At 41.4% G+C, this 19600-nt stretch overlaps 1 protein-coding gene across 2 annotated transcripts; it reads right to left on the reverse strand.

The window, feature by feature from the left end:
- Nucleotides 1-6: 6 nt before the first annotated feature.
- LOC126743597 (uncharacterized) lies at nt 7-19011 on the reverse strand. 2 transcript variants are annotated; one of them, XM_050450763.1, is made up of 2 exons: nt 18650-19011; nt 7-3219 (listed from the first exon to the last, which is right to left on the reverse strand). In XM_050450763.1, exon 2 carries the CDS (start codon nt 3163-3165, stop codon nt 1087-1089), a length of 2079 nt encoding a protein of 692 aa, XP_050306720.1. In that variant the 5' UTR covers nt 3166-3219; nt 18650-19011; the 3' UTR covers nt 7-1086. The 2 variants fall into 2 exon arrangements, with proteins under 2 accessions (XP_050306720.1, XP_050306719.1); XM_050450762.1 differs by lacking the exon at nt 18650-19011 and adding an exon at nt 8335-8402.
- Nucleotides 19012-19600: the final 589 nt, after the last annotated feature.

The raw sequence follows: 19600 nt of genomic DNA on the forward strand, positions 1-19600 counted from the left end.
ATTTGAATTTTGCGATTTTCGAAGTAGGATATAATCATGTTTACTAAATAATTGTCGATACCTCGTCTTTTTAATTTTGTAACAATAATGTCCCATTTAGCCGTATTGAACGCGTTCTTAACGTCAATACAAATTAGGCTCACAATCTCTCTGGGGACCCTCTTGACCTGCTCTATAATTTTTTTTATAGGATCTACTGTGGATTTTCCTTTTGTGAATCCAAATTGGTTCGGGTTTAGTCCGCCGTTTCTCTCGATTTGAGTCTTTAGTCTCTCATTGAGGATGGTTTCGAATGTTTTTCCCATAATGTCCAGGAGGCAAATGGGTCATGGGACAGAGTTGGGAGTTTTCCGTCATTTAGGATAATTAGACCTTGGGACATTATTGTTGTATGTAGTAACTCTCCCCTCGCGTCGGTTTTGTTGCCTCCCCATGCCGTATTTTTTGAATTGAAGTCTCCACACACAATGACTCCCTTTGATCTTTGGGACAGCTTTTGCCTTACATCAAGAAAGAGTGTGTTAAGGAATTCTTCGAAGGTCTGGATGGAACTGGCTGGTGATATGTATACAGAGTAGACAAAATTGTTGCCTGTCTGGATGCAGGTAAAGTTGTCAAAACTCTCCATCCTTGAAATAAGCGTTTGGTTTCTGCTTGTTTTTGTGATTCTTATCAGCGTATTTATATCGGGTTCATTTGATTTGTAGGTATAAGGTCCACTTATTTTTGATTTCTTCTTGTTCGGTTCCTGTATACATAACATGTCGCAGTCCAATCTTTGAGCTATCGCTTCTGCCAGATTCTCTGCAACAACTTTTCTTTGCGTATTTGCTTGTAGTATTTTGATTTGTAGTGGGGACATTTCTTAGTATTGGCAGAAATTTTTCACAGGTATGTTTTCTAGCACCAAACAGAAGTTATATCGCACAGGTAAGTTTTCTACTAGGAAGTAGGTATACGTTTTCACAGGAAAGTTTTAGAGATTTATCGCAGGTAAGTTTCTTTAAATATTACAGGTAGGTTCAAATAAGTAAAAGTTTTATATAGGTAAGTTCTAAAGTTTTAAAGTTTTTTAGGTTCTAGAGTTTATATCACAGGTAGGTCCGAAAGACTAGTATCACAGTCGCTAGTCCCCGGGTTATTGCAGGTTCTATCACAGTCGGTTGTTCTATCACAGGTGTTTTTAACAGTATTATCGGTTTGATTACTGTCATGTATCGTGGAATTATCATAGTCGTTTATCCGAGTCTTTTCATTCTCACTGCTGTGTATTCTTTGGTTCTTAGCGTATGATGATCTTCTTATGGTAGCGAGGGCCCTTTTGAAGGCTGTACATTTCCCTGTTCCATACTTGTGTCCCTTTGTATCGCACAGGGGACAAAATTCATCCTTAACGCATGCTCCTGACTGATGACCTTCTTCTCCACACCTGTAACACAAGTTACTCCTGTTTGGCCCATCGCAGTCCCTCACGTGATGTTCGTAGGACCAGCACTTCGAGCATTTTGTAACTTGCAGCCTTTTTTCTATATTGCAGTTCGCCATGCTTATTCTTATGTATCGATGCTGTGCTAGTATTGACGCCTTCTCCTTACTTATGTTAATAGTTGCTGCAAGGGTGTTATCACGATTTGGCCTGAAATCGCTTATTTTTATTTCGTCTTCATTTAGATCCCCAACTTTTCCCTCTATTGCTGTCCTAATCTCGTTTTTCGTTGTGGTAATCTCCATGCCTCTTACGTGAAAGGTCTCATTTAAGTTTGTCTCCCTCACTCCACTAACACGAATTTTAGCATTTGTAAACTTTTTATTTACGGCTTCTTTGATGTATTTCACTGCCTCCTTATTTTGTTCAGTAACGATTATTAGTTTCCCTTCCTTTGTAGTTCGTAGGGATTTTATTGATTTGCTTGCAGCTGTATTTATTAAATTTGTTTTAATACCCGTCACCAATGTCTTTATGTCTTCTTTATCTTCAATTATTAGCGCGCACGTTGAGCGCTCTTTATTTTTAGTTATTTCAGCCTCTTTTACATTTGCGCTTGTCGTGTATATCGTCAGATTTGTATCCGTATCGTAGAAAATCATTTCACACATTTTTCTGAGAGTCTCCAGGTTACATTTCTTGATATGATGTAGAGCTACGTGTTCATCGTCTGCGGTATCCTCTTTAAGCCTGATAAGTTTTTCGAAAAGGTCCTCTTCAGTGCCCTTTAGTGATATTTTTACAATTTTCTGGCATGATGTGTCCACCCGGTTTGTGTACTTCACCTTCGTGATTCGCTTTACCACTTCATATTCTTCCCCGATTTCACGTAGTTCGGGGAATCGGTTTCTGTATAGTCTCTGTATGTATTTGTCCATAGGAATATCATCATTTTCCACAAGCACTACTTTTACCGTGGTGTCTTTTGTGTCTAGCGGGTTTCCTATCTTAGTTTCTGTTCTGTTGTAGCATTTATTTGACCATTTTAAATTTTTGTATTGCCTCCATGAGTTTAAGTTCCTTTCTTCCGGCATTTGGGTAAGTATATTCTCCTTTCCCGTCATCCACGCTCCTGTTTGTGTGCCTATGTTTCTTGTTTGTGTTCCTCCCCCTAGGTCTTGTGTATTTGTTTGTGTGTCTGCGTCTAATATCAAAACTTCTGGTTTGCTGTACCTATGTGCCTGTAGCCATTTCTGGACTGCGGCTCCTTGTAGTACAGCTACCTGACGTTTTAGTTTGATCGTTAATTCTTTTATTTCTTTTTTTGTGTTTTGTTCAATGTAGTTTTCCATTTTCTTGGAGATTTGTGTAATTGCTTCTAGTGCATCATTCACTACAAATGCCTCCGGGCTTTCCCTTTGTTTGTATGGGCTTTTTTCTTCTTCCATTGAGAGCTCTAGCCTCTTTCTTTTTGCCTGCTCACAGCCTTCACTAATTGAGTTTCTTCTTTGCAAGAATACAGCTGTCAGAAATTTATTTTTCATTTCTGCTGTCTGTCCTTTGTCTGTGTTTATTCCAGTATCTTTGCTAAGTATCCGAGCCTGGTCTCCTACCCCTGATACTTGACGGTTATTGGCTGACGGTCGGGGAGGGCCCGCCCTAGCACCCCCATCACCGACCGGAACTGGGGATCCGACCCCCTGCTCCGTAACTTGGATTCCTTTGTTTGTATCTGTCATATTTTTGTTTGTTTTTTTTTTTTTTCCATTTCCAGCCGGGTCATTATAGGATAGGTCCAATTTTTTTTTTTTTTTTTTTTTTTTTTTTTTTTTTTTTTTTTTTTCCCTTTTTAGGTGTGGAAGGATGGGGAAGATGAAGGAACCTCCTAGCCCTCGTTTCCTAATAGCGTCGGAGGGGAGAAGTGGTTGCTGCCAGGCAGCGGACCGTGGGAGAAGGATTACCTTAGAGGGTAAGTAGGGAAGAATTTAGGGAAGCATGTTTTGGAGACGCCTCAGTGAAGCGCCCGAGCCGTCCTTAGCAGACAGACGTCCATCCTTGCGCTTTTGTGCTCAAGGCTGGACGGCCGTCTGAGCCCCCTCCACCAGCGTCAAGGTCCAGCGGCTCCTCAAGGGGGAACCCAACCCAACCCAACCCAACCCAACCCAACCCAACCCAACCCAACCCAACCCAACCCAACCCAACCCAACCCAACCCAACCCAACCCAACCAACCCAACCCAACCCAACCCTTTTTTTTTTTTTTTTTTTTTTTTTTTTTTTTTTTTTTTTTTATGGGGTGTAAAATACCTTTACGTAGACTTGTTATCAAGTACTGTGGGACTCAGAGTCTTTGATGGTTTAAGATCTCCACTACCCACTAAACATCACCCCGTCCTGCACCTCCTCGCTCCGGCACTGTTTCCTAGGAAATATTCCTCAGAGTGAGGGTGCTTTTGTCTTTTTTTCTCTCTGTTTAACCTATTTCTTCCCGTTCTTCCTTCTCTTTTATTTCTACCATTTTTTTCATCATCTTCTTTATATAATTCCAGTTTTCTCTATTTTTTAACATCGTCTCTATTAAGTTATCCTTTCTTAGGATTGTGTCTGTTTCTATTTCCGTACTCGTTCTTAGCCTTGAAAATCTTTCGCAATGAAACAGCATGTGTTCAGCGTCATCCATTTGTGCGTCTCCATACATGCAAGTTGGTGTTTGTCTTTTTTTGTATTTGAATAAATAGCTCCCAAAACAGCCGTGCCCCGTCAGGAACTGTGTCATACCATAAACCACCTGTCCGTGTTTCCTATTCGCCCACACCCTGATATCCGGCATCAATTGTCTTGTCCATTTGCTTTTTTCATTCGGTTGTTCCGTTGCCGCTGACCAGTTTCTTTGCCATCTCTCTAGCGTTAGTAATCTTTCCTCTGAAGCTATTCTGGATTTTTCTACTTCTGTTGGATTCTCTGCCTTATTTCTTGCATAGATATTAGCTCGCTCTTCTGCTAAGAGGGTAATTGGTACTAAGCCTGCAATAGCTAGAGCTGCGTCTACGCTGACTGTGTGGTATGCGCTTATGCACCTCAATGCAAATTTTCTTTGACACGACAGGAGTTTATTTTTATTTCCAGCAATCTTCGTGGCTTCGTGCCATGCGGGGGCCGCGTATAGAGCAATGGACTGCATGGACATAGCCATGACTTTCCTTTTGAAGCTGGATGGGCCTCCTATGTTTGGAAGGAGCGCGTTTAATGCCTTTGTTGTTTTCTCAACCTTTTCAGTGACTGTATTAATATGTGAGCTGAAGGTCAGGCAGTAATCCAATGTGACTCCTAGATATTTTACGGTCTTCTGGGGAATTATGTCATGGTCGTCCATCTTAAATCTGATATCTCTTCGGTGTACGTAGCTCCAAGAGAATACGACAGCCGATGTTTTTTCAGGTGCTACGCTTAGTCCGTTTTTTGTCATCCAGCGGCTAATTTTTTGTAGTGCCCTGTTCCCTGCCTCAATGGTTTGTTTAACTGTTGCCGCTCTAATCAGCACCGCTAAATCGTCTGCGTAGCATACGGTTTCTACAGGGATATCGACACATTCCTGCATGACGCTGTCGTACATTATATTCCAAAGGGTGGGTCCTAGTACTGATCCCTGAGGAACTCCGGCCCCTACGTCACTGATGCTTTCCCTGGTTATTTGAATTTTGCGATTTTCGAAGTAGGATATAATCATGTTTACTAAATAATTGTCGATACCTCGTCTTTTTAATTTTGTAACAATAATGTCCCATTTAGCCGTATTGAACGCGTTCTTAACGTCAATACAAATTAGGCTCACAATCTCTCTGGGGACCCTCTTGACCTGCTCTATAATTTTTTTTATAGGATCTACTGTGGATTTTCCTTTTGTGAATCCAAATTGGTTCGGGTTTAGTCCGCCGTTTCTCTCGATTTGAGTCTTTAGTCTCTCATTGAGGATGGTTTCGAATGTTTTTCCCATAATGTCCAGGAGGCAAATGGGTCATGGGACAGAGTTGGGAGTTTTCCGTCATTTAGGATAATTAGACCTTGGGACATTATTGTTGTATGTAGTAACTCTCCCCTCGCGTCGGTTTTGTTGCCTCCCCATGCCGTATTTTTTGAATTGAAGTCTCCACACACAATGACTCCCTTTGATCTTTGGGACAGCTTTTGCCTTACATCAAGAAAGAGTGTGTTAAGGAATTCTTCGAAGGTCTGGATGGAACTGGCTGGTGATATGTATACAGAGTAGACAAAATTGTTGCCTGTCTGGATGCAGGTAAAGTTGTCAAAACTCTCCATCCTTGAAATAAGCGTTTGGTTTCTGCTTGTTTTTGTGATTCTTATCAGCGTATTTATATCGGGTTCATTTGATTTGTAGGTATAAGGTCCACTTATTTTTGATTTCTTCTTGTTCGGTTCCTGTATACATAACATGTCGCAGTCCAATCTTTGAGCTATCGCTTCTGCCAGATTCTCTGCAACAACTTTTCTTTGCGTATTTGCTTGTAGTATTTTGATTTGTAGTGGGGACATTTCTTAGTATTGGCAGAAATTTTTCACAGGTATGTTTTCTAGCACCAAACAGAAGTTATATCGCACAGGTAAGTTTTCTACTAGGAAGTAGGTATACGTTTTCACAGGAAAGTTTTAGAGATTTATCGCAGGTAAGTTTCTTTAAATATTACAGGTAGGTTCAAATAAGTAAAAGTTTTATATAGGTAAGTTCTAAAGTTTTAAAGTTTTTTAGGTTCTAGAGTTTATATCACAGGTAGGTCCGAAAGACTAGTATCACAGTCGCTAGTCCCCGGGTTATTGCAGGTTCTATCACAGTCGGTTGTTCTATCACAGGTGTTTTTAACAGTATTATCGGTTTGATTACTGTCATGTATCGTGGAATTATCATAGTCGTTTATCCGAGTCTTTTCATTCTCACTGCTGTGTATTCTTTGGTTCTTAGCGTATGATGATCTTCTTATGGTAGCGAGGGCCCTTTTGAAGGCTGTACATTTCCCTGTTCCATACTTGTGTCCCTTTGTATCGCACAGGGGACAAAATTCATCCTTAACGCATGCTCCTGACTGATGACCTTCTTCTCCACACCTGTAACACAAGTTACTCCTGTTTGGCCCATCGCAGTCCCTCACGTGATGTTCGTAGGACCAGCACTTCGAGCATTTTGTAACTTGCAGCCTTTTTTCTATATTGCAGTTCGCCATGCTTATTCTTATGTATCGATGCTGTGCTAGTATTGACGCCTTCTCCTTACTTATGTTAATAGTTGCTGCAAGGGTGTTATCACGATTTGGCCTGAAATCGCTTATTTTTATTTCGTCTTCATTTAGATCCCCAACTTTTCCCTCTATTGCTGTCCTAATCTCGTTTTTCGTTGTGGTAATCTCCATGCCTCTTACGTGAAAGGTCTCATTTAAGTTTGTCTCCCTCACTCCACTAACACGAATTTTAGCATTTGTAAACTTTTTATTTACGGCTTCTTTGATGTATTTCACTGCCTCCTTATTTTGTTCAGTAACGATTATTAGTTTCCCTTCCTTTGTAGTTCGTAGGGATTTTATTGATTTGCTTGCAGCTGTATTTATTAAATTTGTTTTAATACCCGTCACCAATGTCTTTATGTCTTCTTTATCTTCAATTATTAGCGCGCACGTTGAGCGCTCTTTATTTTTAGTTATTTCAGCCTCTTTTACATTTGCGCTTGTCGTGTATATCGTCAGATTTGTATCCGTATCGTAGAAAATCATTTCACACATTTTTCTGAGAGTCTCCAGGTTACATTTCTTGATATGATGTAGAGCTACGTGTTCATCGTCTGCGGTATCCTCTTTAAGCCTGATAAGTTTTTCGAAAAGGTCCTCTTCAGTGCCCTTTAGTGATATTTTTACAATTTTCTGGCATGATGTGTCCACCCGGTTTGTGTACTTCACCTTCGTGATTCGCTTTACCACTTCATATTCTTCCCCGATTTCACGTAGTTCGGGGAATCGGTTTCTGTATAGTCTCTGTATGTATTTGTCCATAGGAATATCATCATTTTCCACAAGCACTACTTTTACCGTGGTGTCTTTTGTGTCTAGCGGGTTTCCTATCTTAGTTTCTGTTCTGTTGTAGCATTTATTTGACCATTTTAAATTTTTGTATTGCCTTCATGAGTTTAAGTTCCTTTCTTCCGGCATTTGGGTAAGTATATTCTCCTTTCCCGTCATCCACGCTCCTGTTTGTGTGCCTATGTTTCTTGTTTGTGTTCCTCCCCCTAGGTCTTGTGTATTTGTTTGTGTGTCTGCGTCTAATATCAAAACTTCTGGTTTGCTGTACCTATGTGCCTGTAGCCATTTCTGGACTGCGGCTCCTTGTAGTACAGCTACCTGACGTTTTAGTTTGATCGTTAATTCTTTTATTTCTTTTTTTGTGTTTTGTTCAATGTAGTTTTCCATTTTCTTGGAGATTTGTGTAATTGCTTCTAGTGCATCATTCACTACAAATGCCTCCGGGCTTTCCCTTTGTTTGTATGGGCTTTTTTCTTCTTCCATTGAGAGCTCTAGCCTCTTTCTTTTTGCCTGCTCACAGCCTTCACTAATTGAGTTTCTTCTTTGCAAGAATACAGCTGTCAGAAATTTATTTTTCATTTCTGCTGTCTGTCCTTTGTCTGTGTTTATTCCAGTATCTTTGCTAAGTATCCGAGCCTGGTCTCCTACCCCTGATACTTGACGGTTATTGGCTGACGGTCGGGGAGGGCCCGCCCTAGCACCCCCATCACCGACCGGAACTGGGGATCCGACCCCCTGCTCCGTAACTTGGATTCCTTTGTTTGTATCTGTCATATTTTTGTTTGTTTTTTTTTTTTTTTCCATTTCCAGCCGGGTCATTATAGGATAGGTCCAATTTTTTTTTTTTTTTTTTTTTTTTTTTTTTTTTTTTTTTTTTTTTTTTTTTTCCCTTTTTAGGTGTGGAAGGATGGGGAAGATGAAGGAACCTCCTAGCCCTCGTTTCCTAATAGCGTCGGAGGGGAGAAGTGGTTGCTGCCAGGCAGCGGACCGTGGGAGAAGGATTACCTTAGAGGGTAAGTAGGGAAGAATTTAGGGAAGCATGTTTTGGAGACGCCTCAGTGAAGCGCCCGAGCCGTCCTTAGCAGACAGACGTCCATCCTTGCGCTTTTGTGCTCAAGGCTGGACGGCCGTCTGAGCCCCCTCCACCAGCGTCAAGGTCCAGCGGCTCCTCAAGGGGGAACCCAACCCAACCCAACCCAACCCAACCCAACCCAACCCAACCCAACCCAACCCAACCCAACCCAACCCAACCCAACCCAACCCAACCCAACCCAACCCAACCCAACCCAACCCAACCCAACCCAACCCAACCCAACCCAACCCAACCCAACCCAACCCAACCCAACCCAACCCAACCCTTTTTTTTTTTTTTTTTTTTTTTTTTTTTTTTTTTTTTTTTTTTTTTTTATGGGGTGTAAAATACCTTTACGTAGACTTGTTATCAAGTACTGTGGGACTCAGAGTCTTTGATGGTTTAAGATCTCCACTACCCACTAAACATCACCCCGTCCTGCACCTCCTCGCTCCGGCACTGTTTCCTAGGAAATATTCCTCAGAGTGAGGGTGCTTTTGTCTTTTTTTCTCTCTGTTTAACCTATTTCTTCCCGTTCTTCCTTCTCTTTTATTTCTACCATTTTTTTCATCATCTTCTTTATATAATTCCAGTTTTCTCTATTTTTTAACATCGTCTCTATTAAGTTATCCTTTCTTAGGATTGTGTCTGTTTCTATTTCCGTACTCGTTCTTAGCCTTGAAAATCTTTCGCAATGAAACAGCATGTGTTCAGCGTCATCCATTTGTGCGTCTCCATACATGCAAGTTGGTGTTTGTCTTTTTTTGTATTTGAATAAATAGCTCCCAAAACAGCCGTGCCCCGTCAGGAACTGTGTCATACCATAAACCACCTGTCCGTGTTTCCTATTCGCCCACACCCTGATATCCGGCATCAATTGTCTTGTCCATTTGCTTTTTTCATTCGGTTGTTCCGTTGCCGCTGACCAGTTTCTTTGCCATCTCTCTAGCGTTAGTAATCTTTCCTCTGAAGCTATTCTGGATTTTTCTACTTCTGTTGGATTCTCTGCCTTATTTCTTGCATAGATATTAGCTCGCTCTTCTGCTAAGAGGGTAATTGGTACTAAGCCTGCAATAGCTAGAGCTGCGTCTACGCTGACTGTGTGGTATGCGCTTATGCACCTCAATGCAAATTTTCTTTGACACGACAGGAGTTTATTTTTATTTCCAGCAATCTTCGTGGCTTCGTGCCATGCGGGGGCCGCGTATAGAGCAATGGACTGCATGGACATAGCCATGACTTTCCTTTTGAAGCTGGATGGGCCTCCTATGTTTGGAAGGAGCGCGTTTAATGCCTTTGTTGTTTTCTCAACCTTTTCAGTGACTGTATTAATATGTGAGCTGAAGGTCAGGCAGTAATCCAATGTGACTCCTAGATATTTTACGGTCTTCTGGGGAATTATGTCATGGTCGTCCATCTTAAATCTGATATCTCTTCGGTGTACGTAGCTCCAAGAGAATACGACAGCCGATGTTTTTTCAGGTGCTACGCTTAGTCCGTTTTTTGTCATCCAGCGGCTAATTTTTTGTAGTGCCCTGTTCCCTGCCTCAATGGTTTGTTTAACTGTTGCCGCTCTAATCAGCACCGCTAAATCGTCTGCGTAGCATACGGTTTCTACAGGGATATCGACACATTCCTGCATGACGCTGTCGTACATTATATTCCAAAGGGTGGGTCCTAGTACTGATCCCTGAGGAACTCCGGCCCCTACGTCACTGATGCTTTCCCTGGTTATTTGAATTTTGCGATTTTCGAAGTAGGATATAATCATGTTTACTAAATAATTGTCGATACCTCGTCTTTTTAATTTTGTAACAATAATGTCCCATTTAGCCGTATTGAACGCGTTCTTAACGTCAATACAAATTAGGCTCACAATCTCTCTGGGGACCCTCTTGACCTGCTCTATAATTTTTTTTATAGGATCTACTGTGGATTTTCCTTTTGTGAATCCAAATTGGTTCGGGTTTAGTCCGCCGTTTCTCTCGATTTGAGTCTTTAGTCTCTCATTGAGGATGGTTTCGAATGTTTTTCCCATAATGTCCAGGAGGCAAATGGGTCATGGGACAGAGTTGGGAGTTTTCCGTCATTTAGGATAATTAGACCTTGGGACATTATTGTTGTATGTAGTAACTCTCCCCTCGCGTCGGTTTTGTTGCCTCCCCATGCCGTATTTTTTGAATTGAAGTCTCCACACACAATGACTCCCTTTGATCTTTGGGACAGCTTTTGCCTTACATCAAGAAAGAGTGTGTTAAGGAATTCTTCGAAGGTCTGGATGGAACTGGCTGGTGATATGTATACAGAGTAGACAAAATTGTTGCCTGTCTGGATGCAGGTAAAGTTGTCAAAACTCTCCATCCTTGAAATAAGCGTTTGGTTTCTGCTTGTTTTTGTGATTCTTATCAGCGTATTTATATCGGGTTCATTTGATTTGTAGGTATAAGGTCCACTTATTTTTGATTTCTTCTTGTTCGGTTCCTGTATACATAACATGTCGCAGTCCAATCTTTGAGCTATCGCTTCTGCCAGATTCTCTGCAACAACTTTTCTTTGCGTATTTGCTTGTAGTATTTTGATTTGTAGTGGGGACATTTCTTAGTATTGGCAGAAATTTTTCACAGGTATGTTTTCTAGCACCAAACAGAAGTTATATCGCACAGGTAAGTTTTCTACTAGGAAGTAGGTATACGTTTTCACAGGAAAGTTTTAGAGATTTATCGCAGGTAAGTTTCTTTAAATATTACAGGTAGGTTCAAATAAGTAAAAGTTTTATATAGGTAAGTTCTAAAGTTTTAAAGTTTTTTAGGTTCTAGAGTTTATATCACAGGTAGGTCCGAAAGACTAGTATCACAGTCGCTAGTCCCCGGGTTATTGCAGGTTCTATCACAGTCGGTTGTTCTATCACAGGTGTTTTTAACAGTATTATCGGTTTGATTACTGTCATGTATCGTGGAATTATCATAGTCGTTTATCCGAGTCTTTTCATTCTCACTGCTGTGTATTCTTTGGTTCTTAGCGTATGATGATCTTCTTATGGTAGCGAGGGCCCTTTTGAAGGCTGTACATTTCCCTGTTCCATACTTGTGTCCCTTTGTATCGCACAGGGGACAAAATTCATCCTTAACGCATGCTCCTGACTGATGACCTTCTTCTCCACACCTGTAACACAAGTTACTCCTGTTTGGCCCATCGCAGTCCCTCACGTGATGTTCGTAGGACCAGCACTTCGAGCATTTTGTAACTTGCAGCCTTTTTTCTATATTGCAGTTCGCCATGCTTATTCTTATGTATCGATGCTGTGCTAGTATTGACGCCTTCTCCTTACTTATGTTAATAGTTGCTGCAAGGGTGTTATCACGATTTGGCCTGAAATCGCTTATTTTTATTTCGTCTTCATTTAGATCCCCAACTTTTCCCTCTATTGCTGTCCTAATCTCGTTTTTCGTTGTGGTAATCTCCATGCCTCTTACGTGAAAGGTCTCATTTAAGTTTGTCTCCCTCACTCCACTAACACGAATTTTAGCATTTGTAAACTTTTTATTTACGGCTTCTTTGATGTATTTCACTGCCTCCTTATTTTGTTCAGTAACGATTATTAGTTTCCCTTCCTTTGTAGTTCGTAGGGATTTTATTGATTTGCTTGCAGCTGTATTTATTAAATTTGTTTTAATACCCGTCACCAATGTCTTTATGTCTTCTTTATCTTCAATTATTAGCGCGCACGTTGAGCGCTCTTTATTTTTAGTTATTTCAGCCTCTTTTACATTTGCGCTTGTCGTGTATATCGTCAGATTTGTATCCGTATCGTAGAAAATCATTTCACACATTTTTCTGAGAGTCTCCAGGTTACATTTCTTGATATGATGTAGAGCTACGTGTTCATCGTCTGCGGTATCCTCTTTAAGCCTGATAAGTTTTTCGAAAAGGTCCTCTTCAGTGCCCTTTAGTGATATTTTTACAATTTTCTGGCATGATGTGTCCACCCGGTTTGTGTACTTCACCTTCGTGATTCGCTTTACCACTTCATATTCTTCCCCGATTTCACGTAGTTCGGGGAATCGGTTTCTGTATAGTCTCTGTATGTATTTGTCCATAGGAATATCATCATTTTCCACAAGCACTACTTTTACCGTGGTGTCTTTTGTGTCTAGCGGGTTTCCTATCTTAGTTTCTGTTCTGTTGTAGCATTTATTTGACCATTTTAAATTTTTGTATTGCCTCCATGAGTTTAAGTTCCTTTCTTCCGGCATTTGGGTAAGTATATTCTCCTTTCCCGTCATCCACGCTCCTGTTTGTGTGCCTATGTTTCTTGTTTGTGTTCCTCCCCCTAGGTCTTGTGTATTTGTTTGTGTGTCTGCGTCTAATATCAAAACTTCTGGTTTGCTGTACCTATGTGCCTGTAGCCATTTCTGGACTGCGGCTCCTTGTAGTACAGCTACCTGACGTTTTAGTTTGATCGTTAATTCTTTTATTTCTTTTTTTGTGTTTTGTTCAATGTAGTTTTCCATTTTCTTGGAGATTTGTGTAATTGCTTCTAGTGCATCATTCACTACAAATGCCTCCGGGCTTTCCCTTTGTTTGTATGGGCTTTTTTCTTCTTCCATTGAGAGCTCTAGCCTCTTTCTTTTTGCCTGCTCACAGCCTTCACTAATTGAGTTTCTTCTTTGCAAGAATACAGCTGTCAGAAATTTATTTTTCATTTCTGCTGTCTGTCCTTTGTCTGTGTTTATTCCAGTATCTTTGCTAAGTATCCGAGCCTGGTCTCCTACCCCTGATACTTGACGGTTATTGGCTGACGGTCGGGGAGGGCCCGCCCTAGCACCCCCATCACCGACCGGAACTGGGGATCCGACCCCCTGCTCCGTAACTTGGATTCCTTTGTTTGTATCTGTCATATTTTTGTTTGTTTTTTTTTTTTTTTCCATTTCCAGCCGGGTCATTATAGGATAGGTCCAATTTTTTTTTTTTTTTTTTTTTTTTTTTTTTTTTTTTTTTTTTTTCCCTTTTTAGGTGTGGAAGGATGGGGAAGATGAAGGAACCTCCTAGCCCTCGTTTCCTAATAGCGTCGGAGGGGAGAAGTGGTTGCTGCCAGGCAGCGGACCGTGGGAGAAGGATTACCTTAGAGGGTAAGTAGGGAAGAATTTAGGGAAGCATGTTTTGGAGACGCCTCAGTGAAGCGCCCGAGCCGTCCTTAGCAGACAGACGTCCATCCTTGCGCTTTTGTGCTCAAGGCTGGACGGCCGTCTGAGCCCCCTCCACCAGCGTCAAGGTCCAGCGGCTCCTCAAGGGGGAACCCAACCCAACCCAACCCAACCCAACCCAACCCAACCCAACCCAACCCAACCAACCCAACCCAACCCAACCCAACCCAACCCAACCCAACCCAACCCAACCCAACCCAACCCAACCCTTTTTTTTTTTTTTTTTTTTTTTTTTTTTTTTTTTTTTTTTATGGGGTGTAAAATACCTTTACGTAGACTTGTTATCAAGTACTGTGGGACTCAGAGTCTTTGATGGTTTAAGATCTCCACTACCCACTAAACATCACCCCGTCCTGCACCTCCTCGCTCCGGCACTGTTTCCTAGGAAATATTCCTCAGAGTGAGGGTGCTTTTGTCTTTTTTTCTCTCTGTTTAACCTATTTCTTCCCGTTCTTCCTTCTCTTTTATTTCTACCATTTTTTTCATCATCTTCTTTATATAATTCCAGTTTTCTCTATTTTTTAACATCGTCTCTATTAAGTTATCCTTTCTTAGGATTGTGTCTGTTTCTATTTCCGTACTCGTTCTTAGCCTTGAAAATCTTTCGCAATGAAACAGCATGTGTTCAGCGTCATCCATTTGTGCGTCTCCATACATGCAAGTTGGTGTTTGTCTTTTTTTGTATTTGAATAAATAGCTCCCAAAACAGCCGTGCCCCGTCAGGAACTGTGTCATACCATAAACCACCTGTCCGTGTTTCCTATTCGCCCACACCCTGATATCCGGCATCAATTGTCTTGTCCATTTGCTTTTTTCATTCGGTTGTTCCGTTGCCGCTGACCAGTTTCTTTGCCATCTCTCTAGCGTTAGTAATCTTTCCTCTGAAGCTATTCTGGATTTTTCTACTTCTGTTGGATTCTCTGCCTTATTTCTTGCATAGATATTAGCTCGCTCTTCTGCTAAGAGGGTAATTGGTACTAAGCCTGCAATAGCTAGAGCTGCGTCTACGCTGACTGTGTGGTATGCGCTTATGCACCTCAATGCAAATTTTCTTTGACACGACAGGAGTTTATTTTTATTTCCAGCAATCTTCGTGGCTTCGTGCCATGCGGGGGCCGCGTATAGAGCAATGGACTGCATGGACATAGCCATGACTTTCCTTTTGAAGCTGGATGGGCCTCCTATGTTTGGAAGGAGCGCGTTTAATGCCTTTGTTGTTTTCTCAACCTTTTCAGTGACTGTATTAATATGTGAGCTGAAGGTCAGGCAGTAATCCAATGTGACTCCTAGATATTTTACGGTCTTCTGGGGAATTATGTCATGGTCGTCCATCTTAAATCTGATATCTCTTCGGTGTACGTAGCTCCAAGAGAATACGACAGCCGATGTTTTTTCAGGTGCTACGCTTAGTCCGTTTTTTGTCATCCAGCGGCTAATTTTTTGTAGTGCCCTGTTCCCTGCCTCAATGGTTTGTTTAACTGTTGCCGCTCTAATCAGCACCGCTAAATCGTCTGCGTAGCATACGGTTTCTACAGGGATATCGACACATTCCTGCATGACGCTGTCGTACATTATATTCCAAAGGGTGGGTCCTAGTACTGATCCCTGAGGAACTCCGGCCCCTACGTCACTGATGCTTTCCCTGGTTATTTGAATTTTGCGATTTTCGAAGTAGGATATAATCATGTTTACTAAATAATTGTCGATACCTCGTCTTTTTAATTTTGTAACAATAATGTCCCATTTAGCCGTATTGAACGCGTTCTTAACGTCAATACAAATTAGGCTCACAATCTCTCTGGGGACCCTCTTGACCTGCTCTATAATTTTTTTTATAGGATCTACTGTGGATTTTCCTTTTGTGAATCCAAATTGGTTCGGGTTTAGTCCGCCGTTTCTCTCGATTTGAGTCTTTAGTCTCTCATTGAGGATGGTTTCGAATGTTTTTCCCATAATGTCCAGGAGGCAAATGGGTCATGGGACAGAGTTGGGAGTTTTCCGTCATTTAGGATAATTAGACCTTGGGACATTATTGTTGTATGTAGTAACTCTCCCCTCGCGTCGGTTTTGTTGCCTCCCCATGCCGTATTTTTTGAATTGAAGTCTCCACACACAATGACTCCCTTTGATCTTTGGGACAGCTTTTGCCTTACATCAAGAAAGAGTGTGTTAAGGAATTCTTCGAAGGTCTGGATGGAACTGGCTGGTGATATGTATACAGAGTAGACAAAATTGTTGCCTGTCTGGATGCAGGTAAAGTTGTCAAAACTCTCCATCCTTGAAATAAGCGTTTGGTTTCTGCTTGTTTTTGTGATTCTTATCAGCGTATTTATATCGGGTTCATTTGATTTGTAGGTATAAGGTCCACTTATTTTTGATTTCTTCTTGTTCGGTTCCTGTATACATAACATGTCGCAGTCCAATCTTTGAGCTATCGCTTCTGCCAGATTCTCTGCAACAACTTTTCTTTGCGTATTTGCTTGTAGTATTTTGATTTGTAGTGGGGACATTTCTTAGTATTGGCAGAAATTTTTCACAGGTATGTTTTCTAGCACCAAACAGAAGTTATATCGCACAGGTAAGTTTTCTACTAGGAAGTAGGTATACGTTTTCACAGGAAAGTTTTAGAGATTTATCGCAGGTAAGTTTCTTTAAATATTACAGGTAGGTTCAAATAAGTAAAAGTTTTATATAGGTAAGTTCTAAAGTTTTAAAGTTTTTTAGGTTCTAGAGTTTATATCACAGGTAGGTCCGAAAGACTAGTATCACAGTCGCTAGTCCCCGGGTTATTGCAGGTTCTATCACAGTCGGTTGTTCTATCACAGGTGTTTTTAACAGTATTATCGGTTTGATTACTGTCATGTATCGTGGAATTATCATAGTCGTTTATCCGAGTCTTTTCATTCTCACTGCTGTGTATTCTTTGGTTCTTAGCGTATGATGATCTTCTTATGGTAGCGAGGGCCCTTTTGAAGGCTGTACATTTCCCTGTTCCATACTTGTGTCCCTTTGTATCGCACAGGGGACAAAATTCATCCTTAACGCATGCTCCTGACTGATGACCTTCTTCTCCACACCTGTAACACAAGTTACTCCTGTTTGGCCCATCGCAGTCCCTCACGTGATGTTCGTAGGACCAGCACTTCGAGCATTTTGTAACTTGCAGCCTTTTTTCTATATTGCAGTTCGCCATGCTTATTCTTATGTATCGATGCTGTGCTAGTATTGACGCCTTCTCCTTACTTATGTTAATAGTTGCTGCAAGGGTGTTATCACGATTTGGCCTGAAATCGCTTATTTTTATTTCGTCTTCATTTAGATCCCCAACTTTTCCCTCTATTGCTGTCCTAATCTCGTTTTTCGTTGTGGTAATCTCCATGCCTCTTACGTGAAAGGTCTCATTTAAGTTTGTCTCCCTCACTCCACTAACACGAATTTTAGCATTTGTAAACTTTTTATTTACGGCTTCTTTGATGTATTTCACTGCCTCCTTATTTTGTTCAGTAACGATTATTAGTTTCCCTTCCTTTGTAGTTCGTAGGGATTTTATTGATTTGCTTGCAGCTGTATTTATTAAATTTGTTTTAATACCCGTCACCAATGTCTTTATGTCTTCTTTATCTTCAATTATTAGCGCGCACGTTGAGCGCTCTTTATTTTTAGTTATTTCAGCCTCTTTTACATTTGCGCTTGTCGTGTATATCGTCAGATTTGTATCCGTATCGTAGAAAATCATTTCACACATTTTTCTGAGAGTCTCCAGGTTACATTTCTTGATATGATGTAGAGCTACGTGTTCATCGTCTGCGGTATCCTCTTTAAGCCTGATAAGTTTTTCGAAAAGGTCCTCTTCAGTGCCCTTTAGTGATATTTTTACAATTTTCTGGCATGATGTGTCCACCCGGTTTGTGTACTTCACCTTCGTGATTCGCTTTACCACTTCATATTCTTCCCCGATTTCACGTAGTTCGGGGAATCGGTTTCTGTATAGTCTCTGTATGTATTTGTCCATAGGAATATCATCATTTTCCACAAGCACTACTTTTACCGTGGTGTCTTTTGTGTCTAGCGGGTTTCCTATCTTAGTTTCTGTTCTGTTGTAGCATTTATTTGACCATTTTAAATTTTTGTATTGCCTTCATGAGTTTAAGTTCCTTTCTTCCGGCATTTGGGTAAGTATATTCTCCTTTCCCGTCATCCACGCTCCTGTTTGTGTGCCTATGTTTCTTGTTTGTGTTCCTCCCCCTAGGTCTTGTGTATTTGTTTGTGTGTCTGCGTCTAATATCAAAACTTCTGGTTTGCTGTACCTATGTGCCTGTAGCCATTTCTGGACTGCGGCTCCTTGTAGTACAGCTACCTGACGTTTTAGTTTGATCGTTAATTCTTTTATTTCTTTTTTTGTGTTTTGTTCAATGTAGTTTTCCATTTTCTTGGAGATTTGTGTAATTGCTTCTAGTGCATCATTCACTACAAATGCCTCCGGGCTTTCCCTTTGTTTGTATGGGCTTTTTTCTTCTTCCATTGAGAGCTCTAGCCTCTTTCTTTTTGCCTGCTCACAGCCTTCACTAATTGAGTTTCTTCTTTGCAAGAATACAGCTGTCAGAAATTTATTTTTCATTTCTGCTGTCTGTCCTTTGTCTGTGTTTATTCCAGTATCTTTGCTAAGTATCCGAGCCTGGTCTCCTACCCCTGATACTTGACGGTTATTGGCTGACGGTCGGGGAGGGCCCGCCCTAGCACCCCCATCACCGACCGGAACTGGGGATCCGACCCCCTGCTCCGTAACTTGGATTCCTTTGTTTGTATCTGTCATATTTTTGTTTGTTTTTTTTTTTTTTTCCATTTCCAGCCGGGTCATTATAGGATAGGTCCAATTTTTTTTTTTTTTTTTTTTTTTTTTTTTTTTTTTTTTTTTTTTTTTTTTTTTCCCTTTTTAGGTGTGGAAGGATGGGGAAGATGAAGGAACCTCCTAGCCCTCGTTTCCTAATAGCGTCGGAGGGGAGAAGTGGTTGCTGCCAGGCAGCGGACCGTGGGAGAAGGATTACCTTAGAGGGTAAGTAGGGAAGAATTTAGGGAAGCATGTTTTGGAGACGCCTCAGTGAAGCGCCCGAGCCGTCCTTAGCAGACAGACGTCCATCCTTGCGCTTTTGTGCTCAAGGCTGGACGGCCGTCTGAGCCCCCTCCACCAGCGTCAAGGTCCAGCGGCTCCTCAAGGGGGAACCCAACCCAACCCAACCCAACCCAACCCAACCCAACCCAACCCAACCCAACCCAACCCAACCCAACCCAACCCAACCCAACCCAACCCAACCCAACCCAACCCAACCCAACCCAACCCAACCCAACCCAACCCAACCCAACCCAACCCAACCCAACCCAACCCAACCCAACCCAACCCAACCCAACCCAACCCAACCCAACCCAACCCAACCCAACCCAACCCTTTTTTTTTTTTTTTTTTTTTTTTTTATAGAGGTTAGGAAAATCTGTACGCAGACCCCCCAGGCATTGGTGTTCTGGCGCCTGGGGGAGTGTGGGGATGGAGAAAATCAATCCTGGTGCACCCCCGACCCACTAAAAACCTTTCCCTCTCTTCGCTTTTATTTCTCCCTGGGACCACCTTCCGGTATTACTTCAGGGAGAAAGCGGTATGACTTTTTTCTTCCCTCCAATCTGTTCTCTTAACACTTCTCGTGTTTTTTGGTTTCTTTCAGCCTTTTACTAATGTATTACTAATGTATATATCTTTTATTAATTCATTTATTTGTTTCTATTTTTCTTTTCTCACATTTTAGATTTGAGAAATATCATTAAGTCGT

This window comes from Anthonomus grandis, chromosome 13 (assembly GCF_022605725.1).
Source record: "Anthonomus grandis grandis chromosome 13, icAntGran1.3, whole genome shotgun sequence".
Classification (NCBI taxonomy): domain Eukaryota; kingdom Metazoa; phylum Arthropoda; class Insecta; order Coleoptera; family Curculionidae; genus Anthonomus; species Anthonomus grandis.

Excerpts from the sequence above, each read along its gene's own strand:
- LOC126743597 (XM_050450763.1), bottom strand. The coding sequence starts at position 3,165 with ATGACAGATACAAACAAAGGAATCCAAGTTACGGAGCAGGGGGTCGGA.